Consider the following 14,650-nt stretch of genomic DNA (forward strand, 5'->3'; position numbering starts at 1 on the left):
TGAATCATTTCTTTTCCTAGCTGTGACCTTTTTACCCCCCCTCCTCCCTCTCATGTCAGACCATTTCTTCATGAGAGGCTCTCCTGCATCTGTATCACAGCAGCATTTGGGAAGAGTTGGTGGGTATGCACTGAGTAGCTGCAGGGATGTTTTCTCAGCCAGGAGCCTTTCATGTTGGGCAACAAACACAGTGCCCCTTTTCTGGCTGCCCTGCAACAACCATGGCAACCACCACAGCAACAACCACAAACCCAAGACAGCTCAGTAACCTATTTCACAAAAGTGCAAGGCCCCAAAACTTTGGGATGTTAGAGAGTGGCAAAGCATTGATTGGATACAAAATAGACATCAGTTCTGTCTTGGCAATGTAAAAATGGGATAATTGATTGAGTCTTCTCTACCTTGAGACTAAACTGATGATACAGTGGCATCCCAGCCACACTTGGGTCAGCTTTGACAGGACCAGGATTACACCCTCTTGTTCTTTTGCTGGAGTAACAGCCTCTTCAACTGTGCAAACCCAGCCCATCTGGAAGTACTGTTACTGAAACCAGACACTTTAAAAGCCTTGATGCTTTTTTTGGAACATTAGGAGTCCAGTGTCTTGCTGCATCAAGGCAAAAAACATCAATCGCTTCAGCTGCAAAATTACTCAGAGATTTGAGCTTTAAAATGGGAGGGAGTTTATGGACTGAAAACAGGGCCAAAATTATAAGTCCTTGAAGATGATTAGTTGATTGTGTGACTTCAGGAGACTCTGAATTTGAATCTGACTGAACAGAGAGCACTTGCAGGGGTAGATGAGGAAACAGAGATACCAAAATGAAAGCAGGCAGTGCCAGTTCTGGGTAACTGCTTGGGGATTTTTGAAAAGAGCTATCGGTATGACTGCTAGATTAGATCTGAATAAGCCTGAGCTTACCACAGAAAAAGAGACATATCTTGTCCCAACTGCTTCTGTTCAAGCTGGAAATACTAGAAAAATTCCCTCTGCTTGTGGTATTTTGGCACTTCTGAGTTTAGATGATCAGTACACAGAGATGAATAAAAATCAGGGAAGTACCTGAACCAGAACTTTATCCAATATCCATGTGTTTGAGAACTCACTGCACATGGATCAAACTTTGTGGATAAGTTCAATGGGAGACGGATGCAGGAGAGCAAAAAGCACAGTGATTTCTCAAAAACATTGAAAAACTAACTCTTCTGGAACAGAATTTTGTTGTACAAGTAGACAGAGACTTATCAAGGACCCAGTTCTGTGAAGCACAGACACAGAAATTAATAAAGGACTTGAGAATGTGTGTAAAATTAGGCATGTGCTCAGTTTCTCTGCTGATCAGAATGTAGATTCTACTCCCTAGTAGTCATTTCCCATTTGGAAACCCTTGTCAGGAAGAGAAAGGGGAAGAAGGAGGGTTGTTTAGCATGATATTTTTAGATAGATTTTTAATGGAGTATTTGTTAAGCTTTCTTCCACCCTGACTCCCCCCTGCCTGCTGTCTGGGTTTTGTGTGTGTTTTTTTAATGGCTAGCAATGCATCACAGTGTGGCTGCTGTTTAAATATTTGCCTGAAAAAAATGTAGTCTGTGCTTAAGAAAAGTGGTTTGGCACAAACTGGACATTTTCAAACATCCATTTACCAGATGGATCACTTTGTTCAATTACAAAGAAAAAAAAGATGGTGAAGGAGTTGAAAATCGAGTGGAATGTTCCTAAGCACACAGCATTGTTTACTATCTGCATGTCTCCTGGCATCCTGTGAGAAACTATCAATAGGTTCTTCAAAAATGTTCCTTTCCTTTCAAAAGTCTGCATTTTTAACTATAATAAAAAGGCAGTAAATATATTCTACAATAGCCTGATGGAAAAATGTGCTAAAGTATTTCTATAAATCAAATGTAGCAGTTTGGCATTAGCTCTGAGGCAGTAAATTTAGTAAATTAGGACCAGATGACTTTAAAATAGAATCTTACATAACTTTCTAGCATGATATATATTTTTTTTAATTTAACACAAGTTTGTCTGTCTTCATAAAGTTATCTTGGCTGCTACCAGAATGTGGTTCATTCTTTAAGGACCATATTTTTTGTTATTTATCGAGTGTAGAATATTTAAAATATCAAAGTAAGAAGTGGAGCAGATTTCTCAAAAGACAGAAAAGGCCATAATATGTACTGATCCACATAAGGTGTGGGGTGCTTTGTATCCCTGATGCCCCTGACTATTTCACTCCTATTATTTTGATTAACAATAGTTTATATCTCTATTCATCTTGCCTTTTTTGCCCTCCTTGCCTTTTCCCACAAATTCAAGGAATTTTCTCCCTCCATTACCCTCTAGAGTGGTTACAGCTCCTATAAAAGCAGCTTGGTCCAACAGACTTCTCCCTCACCCATGTGCTTAGGTCAGGAGTCAGCATTTGGGACCTTGCATCCATTATACTATCCCACTTTGATCTCTGCACCAGAATATCCATCTCTGAGAAATAAGGAAAAAGAAATTACAAGGAGAGTCTAAGGAGCCTATGCCACCAGCTCCAGTCTAAACCTTTTGGCCCTATCTACACATATATCCCTGAAACCTGCTCTCCCAGCACACCTTTGACTTTCATTTCTGCACCAACATTTATCCCACCAGATAAAAACAGTCACATCAGGCCCCTGCTTATGATCTGAGGAGAGGGGGTGGCATACATATGTCCTCCATGGTCTTCTTTTTGGGCAAACACTCAGCCATAACATGGTCTTTCACTGGAGGCAACAACTTCTGGAATAGCTACAGTGAGCCATCCCACAGCAGCTGTGCTCACTGGGGTGCTACAGTGGCTGGGAAAGCATGACCAAGGTCCTCTTACAGAGCACCCTCACCGAGGCAGAGCCAACACCCTCTATCTCAGAACTTGCAGATAAGGGAGAGTCTCTGCAGTACTGACTCATGGCTCCCAGACAAATGTACTCCACAGTGTTATGACACAACTAAAGAACTAAGCCCCTCCTCAGAAGCTGTAAGGACACGTGGAGACAGACCTTTACAGCTTCCAGACAGGGCTGAAATCTGAGGATGTGAAGTGTCAAATCCTTGTGACTCAAGCCCTCATCAGACTTCAGAAGAAAACATCATGAGTCAGCTGGGATGTAAGGGAAAGAGCAGACAAAGACAAGAGCAGAGGTGTTGAAGGCGAGGCCAGCTAGAGTTGTGCAGATTCTTCCTTTCATATGAGCCCGAGACTGGTGCTTCCATCACCTCTGCAAGTATCCAGACCGAAGGAAGCAGAAGAATAACTGAGGTGGATACTTGTGAGGGCTGAGTTATCTGCAAGTGCTGCCTCCCTCAGCAGAGCCAACCTGCTGTGAGGAGCCAGTGAAGTCCTCAGTCCAAGGCTTGGGATGCTGCATGGCATGACCAAATCCTTGTCCCAGTCAAGATGAGAGAAGCTTTGCCAATGGGACATGCTCTGTCCTTTTCACCCTGTCTTTGGCTACCCTGGTGCTGGAAGCATTCAGAGTTTGGAAAAGAGAGGGAACAGAGTTCCCACGTTCCTTCTCTTCTAGCATTGTTTCCTGAGAGTCCTGCAACACACAGCAATGCAATGATCTTTTCTCTAAATGACACCACGCTGAAATGCTTGTTAAAAATAACAGAAGAGGAGGAGGGGTTTGAAAGTCAGTCATTTTCCCTTAAAGAATGATTTTGGGAGAGTAGACCATAAACAGATTTAGATGGCAGCACAGAAAACCTTTTTTGGCAGTTTTGTAGAGATGCAAATTTACGCTGAGTATGAGATGAGAGCTTAAACACCAACACCCAAAGAAGAGAAAAATAAGTCAGACACTGTGAGACATTTCATATGCTGTTCTCTGTTGTTATGGATATCAACTGATCTCCACAAATCTGTTTGAAGCAAAAGAGAGAAAAGACGATTGCTTTGCTATCTTATATCCTCTCTCCAAATGAAGGAATTCCTCAAGCTTCAAAACACATCTAGGCTGAGACTTCATGGGAAGCTTGGCAGTAAAGGCAAAACAGAACTTTAACAGAACTTTCTCCACTGTATTTTTTTTAATCCCAAACTTGCATTTTATTAAAGTTTTATTTTTGCTTCTCCTCCTACTGGAAAAAACTGGCTGCTGGCTAGTGAACAACCACTGAGCTGATGGCCTTACCAGAGAGAAATGCTTTTGGTTTGAAAGAGTTGCTGATGAGAGATGGGGAGAGAGAAAACATGAACATATAAAATACAGCAACAGCAAATATTTTTTTCTGAAAGAAGTGTGGGAGATTTACAACAAAAGGTTTTAAAAACAGAGAGAACAAATCTAACAAGCTTTGCAAAAGCAAAATTGCTAGTCCAGCCACAGGACAATTCCTTGAATGATGTGTAAAACTGACGGACAAGTTATGGTCAGGAGAAATTATATTTTTGGGTCATTATTGATGTTTTGCCAAGTTAAAGTAGTGGGCATTTTACAAGTCAGAGGAAGGAGAGAATATTTTGACAAGGCTGGCTTTGGTCCTGACTCCTAAAATGGAGTCTGTACAGAGGATTCATGGGATTTCAAGGGTTTTAATGCAGTATTTTAAATCTATCTAATATATTTATGAGGAGTTCAACACACCCCCCTCTTTATACACCATTTTTGTACCTTCATGTGTCTGTACAAGCTCCTTCCACACAAGTTCAGAGCAAAGTGCTAGCATATGTGCCTGGAATTGGGCCTCTCTACTCTGCCAACTGCAGGGCTGGGAAGGCAGGAGGAGGGGAAGGAGAGGTAGGCAGGAAAAGTAGACAGGAGCAGGACACTACAGACTGGAAATAGCAGAGCTGAGCACTATTGTGTTCAAGAGAAAGCTTCTGGGGATGAGTGTTGCTGCATATTTCTCTGTGTGTAGGTGAGGAGGTGAGAGAGGCTGTATGTCCTGAGAAAAAACTTGCTGATCCTAGTCTACAAAACCTTACCTTTCCAGGGTGTTGCAGGAAAGTGAACCTTTTTATTCCTGACCACTCTTTCCTAATTAATTGTCCACACTCATACTCCTGCTTCCATTTAAAAGCTCCTTTGCAGGTGGGTTATGTGCTAATTGAGTCAGGACTTTGTTTCCACAAACCCAGTATGCTGGGTGAATGTATTCAAAAGAAAATAAATTCTTAACTTGATTAATTCCCATTTTAACAGTTTTAGTATCTAGTGGAATAATGTAATATGTTCCATGTGAATGAAATCCCAGCTCTGGATTTTCACCCAGCGTGGGGAAAGTTCAAGTAGAAAGTTTGGGTAAAGATCTGAGCTTTTGGATGCCAGCACTATGACTTCTTACAACTGCATGAAAAGGTTAACATGCCTAAGCTTTGTGCCCAAGTTTCTTGTCTGAGGCAATTCCGGTCCCAATTCTGGATTCCTTTCATCTTAAACAAGCTGTGATATCTAAACATACATTTCCTCTTGAGCAACCTCCCTGTATTTATCATATTTCATCCACACAATTGTGAACCAGAGACAACAGAAGTCCTTTGCAGCCTCCATAGTTGTGCTATTTCTCAGTTTTTCTTAGGAAAAACAAGAAAAACTCTTTTGGCATCAGTAGGTTGAATGGCATGCACGCTGCATGTCTGGAAGCAAGCTGGTATTTTTTAACCCATGCATTAAACATATTCTGTGCTGGAGGGGAAAATGAGGGAGTGTAGCCTGCAAGCATGACTGTTAGACTGGTTTGTTTGTTTGGGAAATGAATAACCCTTTGACAGTATCTCTGGAAGGAATAGGCTAGTGCGTGCTCCACACTGATTTTTTTTCCCTCTCCAGTCTTCCCTGCATACCTGACATTCTTCCTCCCCTCCCAATAACATCAGTTCCTAGGCAAACAGGCAGTGGAGACACAATCTGCCAATCTGCACCCACCTGGAAGCCATGGGCTTCTGCCATCTCTCCTCTCACCAATGGTGCACCAAATCTGCACCAGTGCACGTACCAAGGTTCCCAGAGCTCCTGCAAAGGGTGCATGACCCTTTGTGCTGTCCTCCACAAATTCCTCCCAGCACTGCTGAGAGCATGAGGTCCTCCTGACTCAAGTGCTCCACACCAGCCATCTCCAAGGGGAGCTGCTGCACGGACCTGGAAAAGCTTTCCACAGAATCACAGAATTTGCTGATTTGGATCATTGAGTCCAACTCCTGGCCCTGCACAGCACACCCCAAGGGTCACACCATGTGCCCAAGAGCACTGTCCAAATGCTTCTTGAATTCTGTCAGGCTTGGTGCTGTGACCACTTCCCTGGGGAGCCTGTTCTAGTGCCCAACACCCTTTGAGTAAAAAACCTTTTTCTAATATTGGCCTTGGTCACAGCAAATTTGGGAGGAAACTTCCAAAGGGGTCTCTCTAGAAAGCAGATTCAAGCAGCCCCTCCCTCAACTGGTTCAGGAAAAGATTTCCTTGGAGAAGAGTGGAAAAAACCTGTTTACTTAATAAGTATTCACAAGCATAAAAAACAGAATAATATTAAACAATAAAACCCCTTGCTGTTCTGAAGAGATGGCAAATTCAGAAAGTCCTTTTCATGGGGTGTAGCTCGGCTCGCTCAGTCTCTCATCAGTCATTCCTGAACTGGAAAATGTCGTGTCCCAGGCCCAGGTGGGCCAGAGGTGTGAGCTCCCGGTGTTTTCCTGGGTTTTCAGTCCAGAGCAGGGCTGATCAGTTCCAAGAAAAAAAAAGCCACAGTCCAGAAAACTTCTCTGCCTCAGCTAGCTAAAAAAACTAACTAAAAAGCAAAGGAGAGCTCTCTCCCATTGTCCACGCTGCGGACATCACGGTCCATGAGAGAGAATGTGTGGGAGCAAGTGCAGCTTCTGCAAACAAGCTCCACATTTCTTTTCCCCCCCTTTACTCTCAAAACCAGTCTAAAAGGTGCATAACCTAATATCCAGCATAAACAGAACAGACAATTGGGGATGCAAACATCATAAAGTCACCCTAGGACAAATATCCAACCTGAACTTCCTTTGACAGAGTGTCACACCATTCCCTCTTGTCCTGTCACTGGTCACCACAGGGAAGAGATCAGTGCCTGCCCCTCCTCTTCCCCTCATGAGGAAGCTGTAACTGCAGTGAGGTCTGTCCTCAGTCTCCTCCAGGCTGAACAGACCAAGTGACCTCAGCTGCTCCTCACACAACTTCCCCTCAAGGCCTTTCACCATCCTCATGGCCCTCCTTTGGATGCACTCTAAGAGCTCCATGTCTTCTTTGTACCCATGTCCTTTTTCTTTGTTTGTGGCACCCAAAACTGCCCCCAGCACTGGAGGTGAGGCTGCCCCAGCTCAGAGCAGAGCAGGACAATCCCCTCCCTTGCCTGCCTGGCCATGCTGTGCCTGATGCCCCCCAGGACAGGGTTGGCCCTCCTGGCTGCCAGGGCACTGCTGGCTCATGTTTAGCTTGCCATCGATGAGAATCATTTCTGTGGCACTGATTTCCAGTGCTGGAACAGAGATAGATTTACTTCATCTCAATTTTACATTATTTTTCTTTTCTCCAGAGCAAGATGTCTTATGCTGTTTTAATAGTCATTCCACTGTTTCCGTTTCCCATGTCCATTCTCCCCTGAGAAGGTGACTGCTTACTTCTCATAACAAATAAAAATTGTAGTGGTATTTATACCCCTCCCCCCTTCCTTTTTTTTTTTGTTTTAACTGAACAAAATTTCAGGTTTTGTTCACTGGGTCAGGCTGGTGGCTTAGTGACAGCCTGTGCCAGAATATCTAAATTCCAACTGCCTTCCATGATTTCTCAAGCTAACAAAGGCTGGATTCACTTTCAAAACCTTTTGGGTGGGAGGAACACCAGTATGTTTCTTTCTGGCTGGCATTTGAAGCAAAACAGAGAGGATAGAAGGAGCTGCATTTATTCCCCTTATCTGAGGGAGGGGCACTAAACAGGGCCTTGATGGTTGACTTACAAAGTTAAATGAGCAATTCCTGATGAAACACTGCATAAAATGCCCTTCTCAGGAATGTGAACAGCTTTTGTGCCTTATTGTGAAAGGAGGTGGGATGCCTGTAAGATTAGTTAGTATATATTAAAGTAAATGTAGAATTCTAAAGCAAGGCAAGTGAACTAACCCTGTGGTTAAAAGGCATCTTAGGCATCGTAAAATGGCAAAGCACAGGCAAATTTAAGAAGATAATTCTACGTCACAATTTTTATTCTCACAATTTGACTCTTGCATTTAAATCTCAGCACTACAATCACTGCTACCCACTCCTCCATCTGTCAGGACAGATTTCTCATACTGTTAAATGGAATAGAACATTTGCTTAAAAATATTTCCATTGCTGGTCAAAGAAAAATTGAGCAGACTTTGTTTTGGTTTGCTGATATGCAAAATATTCCCTTCTTTGGGTGAGAATGAAATCTTTTTCTTATTATCTCCTAGTGAGGTGGGAGAGGGAGCCTTTCTATGCAGACAGACACAGAACCCTGCCCGTGTCAGTGGTGAACTTTTGTTAATGTTCTTCTCGGGAAACAAGAGTGTTTCATCTTTTTTTAACAGATACGCCCAAGCAAGCAAATTCCACCACTCTGAGTGCGTGTACAAAACCATTCTGCACTGAAGAAACCCCATCCACTGCATATCTGCTGAACCAGCCTGGGTAGCATTACATAGGTGACAGGACATGAAGCTAATTATGACTCCTATGCTCAGAAAGTGCAGTGGCACTATAACTAAATGAATTTTAATCCAAACCCCCTGGCCAAGTAACACAGCAAGAAGAAAGGCAGATGCTGCACGACATTATCCAAAAGATAGTTAGGCCTTTGTGAAGAGGGGGAAAAAAGAAAAAAGACAGCTCAATGTTTCCCAAACACAGAGCTCACAGACCCTTCCTGAAAAGACTCTCTCAGCTGTGAGGGAGACACTCTACTGTGTCTCTCTTTCCTCAGATTGTGTCAATGGGGAAACGGGAACAAGGGGATTTTTGTTTGAGTAACCTTTCAGAGCAGGATATCTGTCTCGCGTTCCCCTATCAATTGTCACAAGGTGATAGCTGGCTGCTGTGCTTCAGCGGGTATTCCCTTCCCAGCCTGCTGGCAGCTCTGTTCCATGCTGCATGCCGAGGGCTGGGGCAGGCCAGTCGCAGAGCCCAGCTGACAAGCAATCCCTGTGCCTGCCCCGTGTGATAACTTCACCTGATGCCACCTCCCAAACACCTCAGCACCCCAGCTGGCAACCAGGAGGGCCACGGGAAGACACAGCAGAGATATGATTAGAAATAAAGCGAGCAGTGCGCTCAGCAGGATGGGGTATGAGAGCAGGATACAAGCCGTAGGTTGCCCAAATGAGCACAGAGTAATATTAATTGCCCTCAGCAAAAGCAAAGAACCAAACAAAAGTCACTGACAGAGGCACAAGACGAAGTCACAGAACCCATTTGCTAGAATCGCAGTGGAATAAATATGAGGCAGTGAATCAAGCCATTGCTGTGCTGTGAAGCAAAAAAGGCGCATTACATGAATTACCCTCCTGAGAACTTCAATGAGACCTTGTAGTTATAAATCCTGGCAATGGAGCTCAAGTTGTCTCTGAAACACAGACATCAGTAATGCCTGGTCCCAGCTTCCTCATCAGCAAGTTGCATTGTATAATTGAGCTGATTATCCAAGGCAACCGACTCAAAACTTCCCTAGGCTGTGCCTGAAATACAATATTGCACAGCAAAGGCACGCCCGCCGCCGAGGTCACCAAGAGCAGCGGGGTGCTTGCACCAACCACAGACTGGTGCAATCCCAGCTTCTTACAGCAAGGCGAGGAGCTCAGCAGATCACGTTTACAAATCCCTCTTTCAAGGTATATCCAATTCCTGATATCCATGATAGACCATGGAGCTCCGCCATGCTGCCGGCTCCGCTGCAAGTGTCCCTCTGAGTGGGAATGTTCCACCCTAGGGGAAATAAAAAACCCCCTCAGGGTAAATGCAGTAGGTGAGAGAGGGGGAGGGAGGGTGTGTGAATATAATGAGCAGCAGGACTTCGCTGCGCAGTGCTGTGCGATGGCAACTTCTTTTTCTCCCTGTGAAATACCAGCTCTGTGTCTGCTCCTTCAGAGTAGTAAAGTACAGCTACTGACAACACTGTAAAGTATTGTAAAGTACAACACTGACAGACTTTGTGGGTTTGTGCCCAAAGTGTCATTCCAGTGGCATCTAAGTAAAACGTTTAATAAGAGTTATGGAGAGCGATAAAGGCAAAACAATACACACGCAGGAACACTCCAACTCGAATTTCATATTGACACATCTGTTACCTCATATTAAAATGAGGTATTAAAATCAGTCAGGGACTTTTTTACACACATTAAAAGCAAAGCAAGCTAAAATAATAGCAGAAGGCACAGCTTCTCAAATGTGCTTAGGTTTCATAATGTGATTGTAAAGCATTCTGAAAAAACACCAATTACAAGAAAAGCACCACTATTGGTGGGATGACTGGAAACCAGATGCTCTCTGAGTTTAAATATAGGTGAAGTCAGAAATATGATGTTACTTATTTTTGTCTCCAATACTTATTTGGTTCTTGCTGATGTGGTTTTACAGTCCTTAATGCATTTATCTTCATGGTAATAGGGCCATGGGAAGAGATGATACAGAGCTTATTCAAGGAAGGGGATCTGGATGCTAGTCCAGTATCATGCTAACACCTTAGCCATTGCATCCTCTGTATCTAAAATGAATTTTTTACTTGGAGTATGAAGAGCAAAAACATGTGAATAGAAAAACAGTGTTTCTTTGGTTCTTAACTCTTCAATTAAGAAATGCTCCAAAGAGATTTGCGCTCTCTTAATAGTAAACTGGTTAATCACTGCAAGAATTCCTTTCTTAATTAAGGTGTCTAAGGACACAGCACACAAGTTTTATTCTCTTGAAACTACCCACATTTATTTTGATGCTGCACTTAACCCTGCCCTAAACCCAGTGCATATAAAATGTCATCTGTTTCACGTTTCTTCTAGGGAAATCAGAAGAATCAACAGCAACAACAAAAATGGAAAGAAAGGCCCAGAGAAAAACCTCTACAAGGGGTTGGAGCAGCAAAGCTACAGCCCAGCCACAGTGGCTCTTCTGCACTGCAGAACGTAGGAGCTTGTCCTTCTCACAAATTTCTGAGACTTATTTTGTACTGACAGGGACACACACCCATGAGCTATTACAGAACGGGCAGTCAAGAAGACAGCACAGGGGGAAAAAAGCATTTTTGCATTCAATTAGTAAATTTGTAGAGAACAGCCACATATTTTATGCTGGAACTGGAGAACAGAGGAGATTGCAGATAAAAGTATGACATTCTTTATCAGTCAAGAAGCCATTTTAGCAATAGGATCCCTCTCTAGAGGATTAGTCACATGAGAATTTAAGGATAACATTGTACTATGGAATGTAGTTATGTTTGTAATCTGCTAGTACAAGATTATTCTTTGCTTTTTTTCCTTAGGCCACCAGAAATAGCCTTGAGTCCATCTGTGACCTAAAAATGTTGGGTAAGATTCAGCTTGGGCAAAAAGGAGAGAATTTATTTCCTGTTCCTCTAAACAAGCTGGAGTATGTCCCATACACAAAGATTCCTATTATGCGCACCATATTAATCATGCCTGATTAAGAGATCTAACTTGAAAAGCATGGAGGATCACCACACATCTATTTTCCCTGCTCTTTCTTGCTTCCAAGATACCAGAGTTAATTATTACTCTCTTCCAAATAAACCTTATTTACAATGGTCACTCTTTATACTGGACATCTCCAGGCCATTAAAGCATTCTTGGCCTCTGGTGTCTAATCAGCGTTAAAACTGCAGCCAGGCAAAGCCAACACTTGGCAGATTGATTTGAGCAGTAGTAGTTAAAAAAGATCATCTCCTGAGGATGAGTGAGAACAAAAATAATTGCAAAGACATGAACAAGGCAGTGTTTAGCGCCTCCAAGAGCTGCACATGAGAAAAATGCCTGTGGGAGGGATGGACAGAAAAGGTTCAGATAATCAATTAGGTTGGAAAAGGTCTCTGAGATCATCGAGTCCAACCCTTGACCAAACACCACCATGTCAACTAGGCCATGGAATGTGTGCCACTTCCAGCTGTTTCTTGGAACATTTGCAAGGTTGGTGACTCAACCACCTCCCTGGGCAGCAGATTCCAATGGCTCACCCACTCTTTGCATGAAAAAATTCTTCCTTATGTCCAACCTGAACATCCCCTGGACATCTTGAGGCTATGTCCTCTTGTCCTGTTGCTGACTGCCTGGGAAGAGAGACCAAAAACCATTTGGGTACAGCGTCATGGCAGGTGGTTGTAGAGGGTGTCAAGGTCCCCTACCAGCCTCTTTTTCTCCAGGCTAAACATCCCCAAGCTCCTCCAGTCTCCCTTCACAGGACTTGTGCTCCAGACCCATCACCAGCTCCGTTGCCCTTCTCTGGACCTGCTCCAGCACTTCAAGGTCTTTCAGTGAGAGGTCCAGAAGTGGACACAGGAGGTGAGATGTGGTCTCACCAGTGTCCAATACAAGGGATAACTGCCCTGATTCTGCTGGCCACACTAGTGCTGATCCAGGCCAGGATGCCATTGGCCTCCCTGGGCACATGCTGGCTCCTGTTCAGCTGCTGTCAACCTATGCACCCAGGTCCTTTTCCGCCGGGGAAAAGTGAAGGCCAGCAGCTTTGAAAAGGCACGGCCGGGGTCCCTGGGAGCAGGGCCGCCAGCCCTCGCTCTGTGGGGCTTTCCCTCCCCGGCCATCGGCGGAGGGAGGCGGCGGAGGGAGGCGGCGGAGGGAGGCAGCGGAAGGCGCCGCGCCCGGTCTCGAACCCCCGTCCCCACGGCCTCCCCTCCGCGGCGCCACCGCGGTCCAGGAGCGGGGGGGCGGGGGCGGGGCCGGCTCGTTCCAGAGGGCCATGCAAATGAGGGCGGCGCTATGCAAATGATCGCGTTAGGCTGGCGGGGCGGCGCGCGGCGGGGCGCGCAGAGCGCGCGGGGATGCGGCGGGGCGCGGAGGTGGCGCAGCCATGAAGTACAAGGTGAGAGCGGCGGGCAAGGAGCCCGCACCGCAACCCGCACCGCACGCGGGGGTCCGACCGCTCGGGGATCCCCTCCGCACCTCCTCAAGGCGAGCCTGTTCCCGCGGGGCGGCCAGGTCTCCCTTCTGCCCTCCGCTGCGCTGTCTCCAGGAGCAGAGCCCCGGGAAGGTGTCCGCGCGGAGTGGGAGACGAGGGGGCAGCGAAGGGGACGGGCTGCGGGGACCCCCCGGGTGCTCTGTCGGTGTTGGCGGTGCGGGGAGAAGGAGCTCCTCTCGCTTTTCCCGCTGGTACCGGCCATGGATAACGGGGTGAGCCCGGGATCGCGGGAAAGGTGGCGGGGCGGTGCGTGATGGCCAGGCGCGTTTGGGACAGGTACCCCGATCCTCCCCAGGAGCTCCTTCACCTCCTTCCAGGCGCTTGTGGATGTTTCCTTATCACGGTGCGGTCTGTTTGATGGATTACAAGCGAGGGGGGAAAAAAAAACCCTAACATTTTTTAAAAATGGGTAGCCTATTCCCCCGTACTAATTCCAATCATCTCAGCTTATTCAATAATCGCTTTTAGCGACCTTTTACCAGAGGGGTTTGTGGTTGGTTGGTTTTTTGGGTTTTTTCCCCAAAGACACAAATGTGGAGCCTTTTGTCCTAATATTACTCAAAAACATCTGGGCAAGGTACAGAATTGCCCACGGGGCATTAGATTACTGTACAGACATACCGTAATCTTGTGCGATTGGAAAAAAGGGGGGAGGGAAGGAAAAACTTTCCTTGCCCTGCCAAAAATAACTTCAGCGTCAATAAAAAGGTGATTTTGGAAATGTCACACGCTATATACTTACTTGGAGACTAAGTTGCTTTGGAAGTGAAGTCCGTCTCTGTACTAAACTGAGGCAGCGTGGTGTGAAAGGGTGCTGGTGGAGTGGCAGTGTGTGTGAGAAGTACGAGGGATACCCAGGTAAATGTGCAGGGATTTTTGTGCTCTTCTGTACATCTCTGAGCTCAGGCCAAGTTTTCAGGGTCTCTCAAGCCAAACTTTGGGAAAGGTCAGAGTTAAATTTCCAAAGCAACTGCCAGTTTCTCCATCTCATGGAAAGACAAGGGAAAAAGAAATTGTGTTAGATGTGGGTTGACAAAGGTAATCCAGGGCTTTCACAATTTTGACGTGGAGCTCATGGCTTTTTCTTTTTTTTTTTTTTTTAATAATTGTGTCTCAAACAACTGACTGATTTGAAGTCTGAGATAAAATCCATCTCTTCTATCTACTCCACCTCTGATCAGTCCAGGTAGACTTTATACCTGCCTAGAGTAGGTGTTACTCTGAGCAAAAAACATGAGGCACTTGAGGGTAGAGGAGCAGCGTCATTGTTAGTCCAAAGCTCACAAACTGCTTTCAGGCTGCCCAGGGCCAAGGAACACTTGTATTCCAGTATCAAAATAATGGTCCTGCATAGTTATATAGCTTCCTGATTTCTTGTATGTAGGCCAGTGGCCCTGCAAGAATAGGGACAGATAAGGTGGCTCAAAAGGGGGAAGTCTTCCCTGCTCTGTAATGTTTCCTTTGCCCTGTATTGTGGGAATGAGGATTTTGGATTTGGTTTGTGA

At 45.1% G+C, this 14,650-nt stretch overlaps 1 protein-coding gene across 2 annotated transcripts in view; it reads left to right on the forward strand.

Moving 5' to 3' along the window:
* Positions 1–12,989: 12,989 nt before the first annotated feature.
* NEDD9 (neural precursor cell expressed, developmentally down-regulated 9) overlaps positions 12,990–14,650 on the forward strand; it is a 36,348-nt gene continuing 34,687 nt past the window's right edge. Inside the window, exon 1 of one of the 2 annotated variants that reach the window (XM_030971227.1) lies at positions 12,990–13,049. In XM_030971227.1, coding sequence (XP_030827087.1) covers positions 13,038–13,049 — 12 coding nt within the window. In that variant the 5' untranslated portion in view covers positions 12,990–13,037. The other variant, XM_030971228.1, reaches the window with a different exon arrangement.

Source organism: Camarhynchus parvulus, chromosome 2 (genome assembly GCF_901933205.1).
Source record: "Camarhynchus parvulus chromosome 2, STF_HiC, whole genome shotgun sequence".
NCBI classification, from domain to species: Eukaryota; Metazoa; Chordata; class Aves; order Passeriformes; family Thraupidae; genus Camarhynchus; species Camarhynchus parvulus.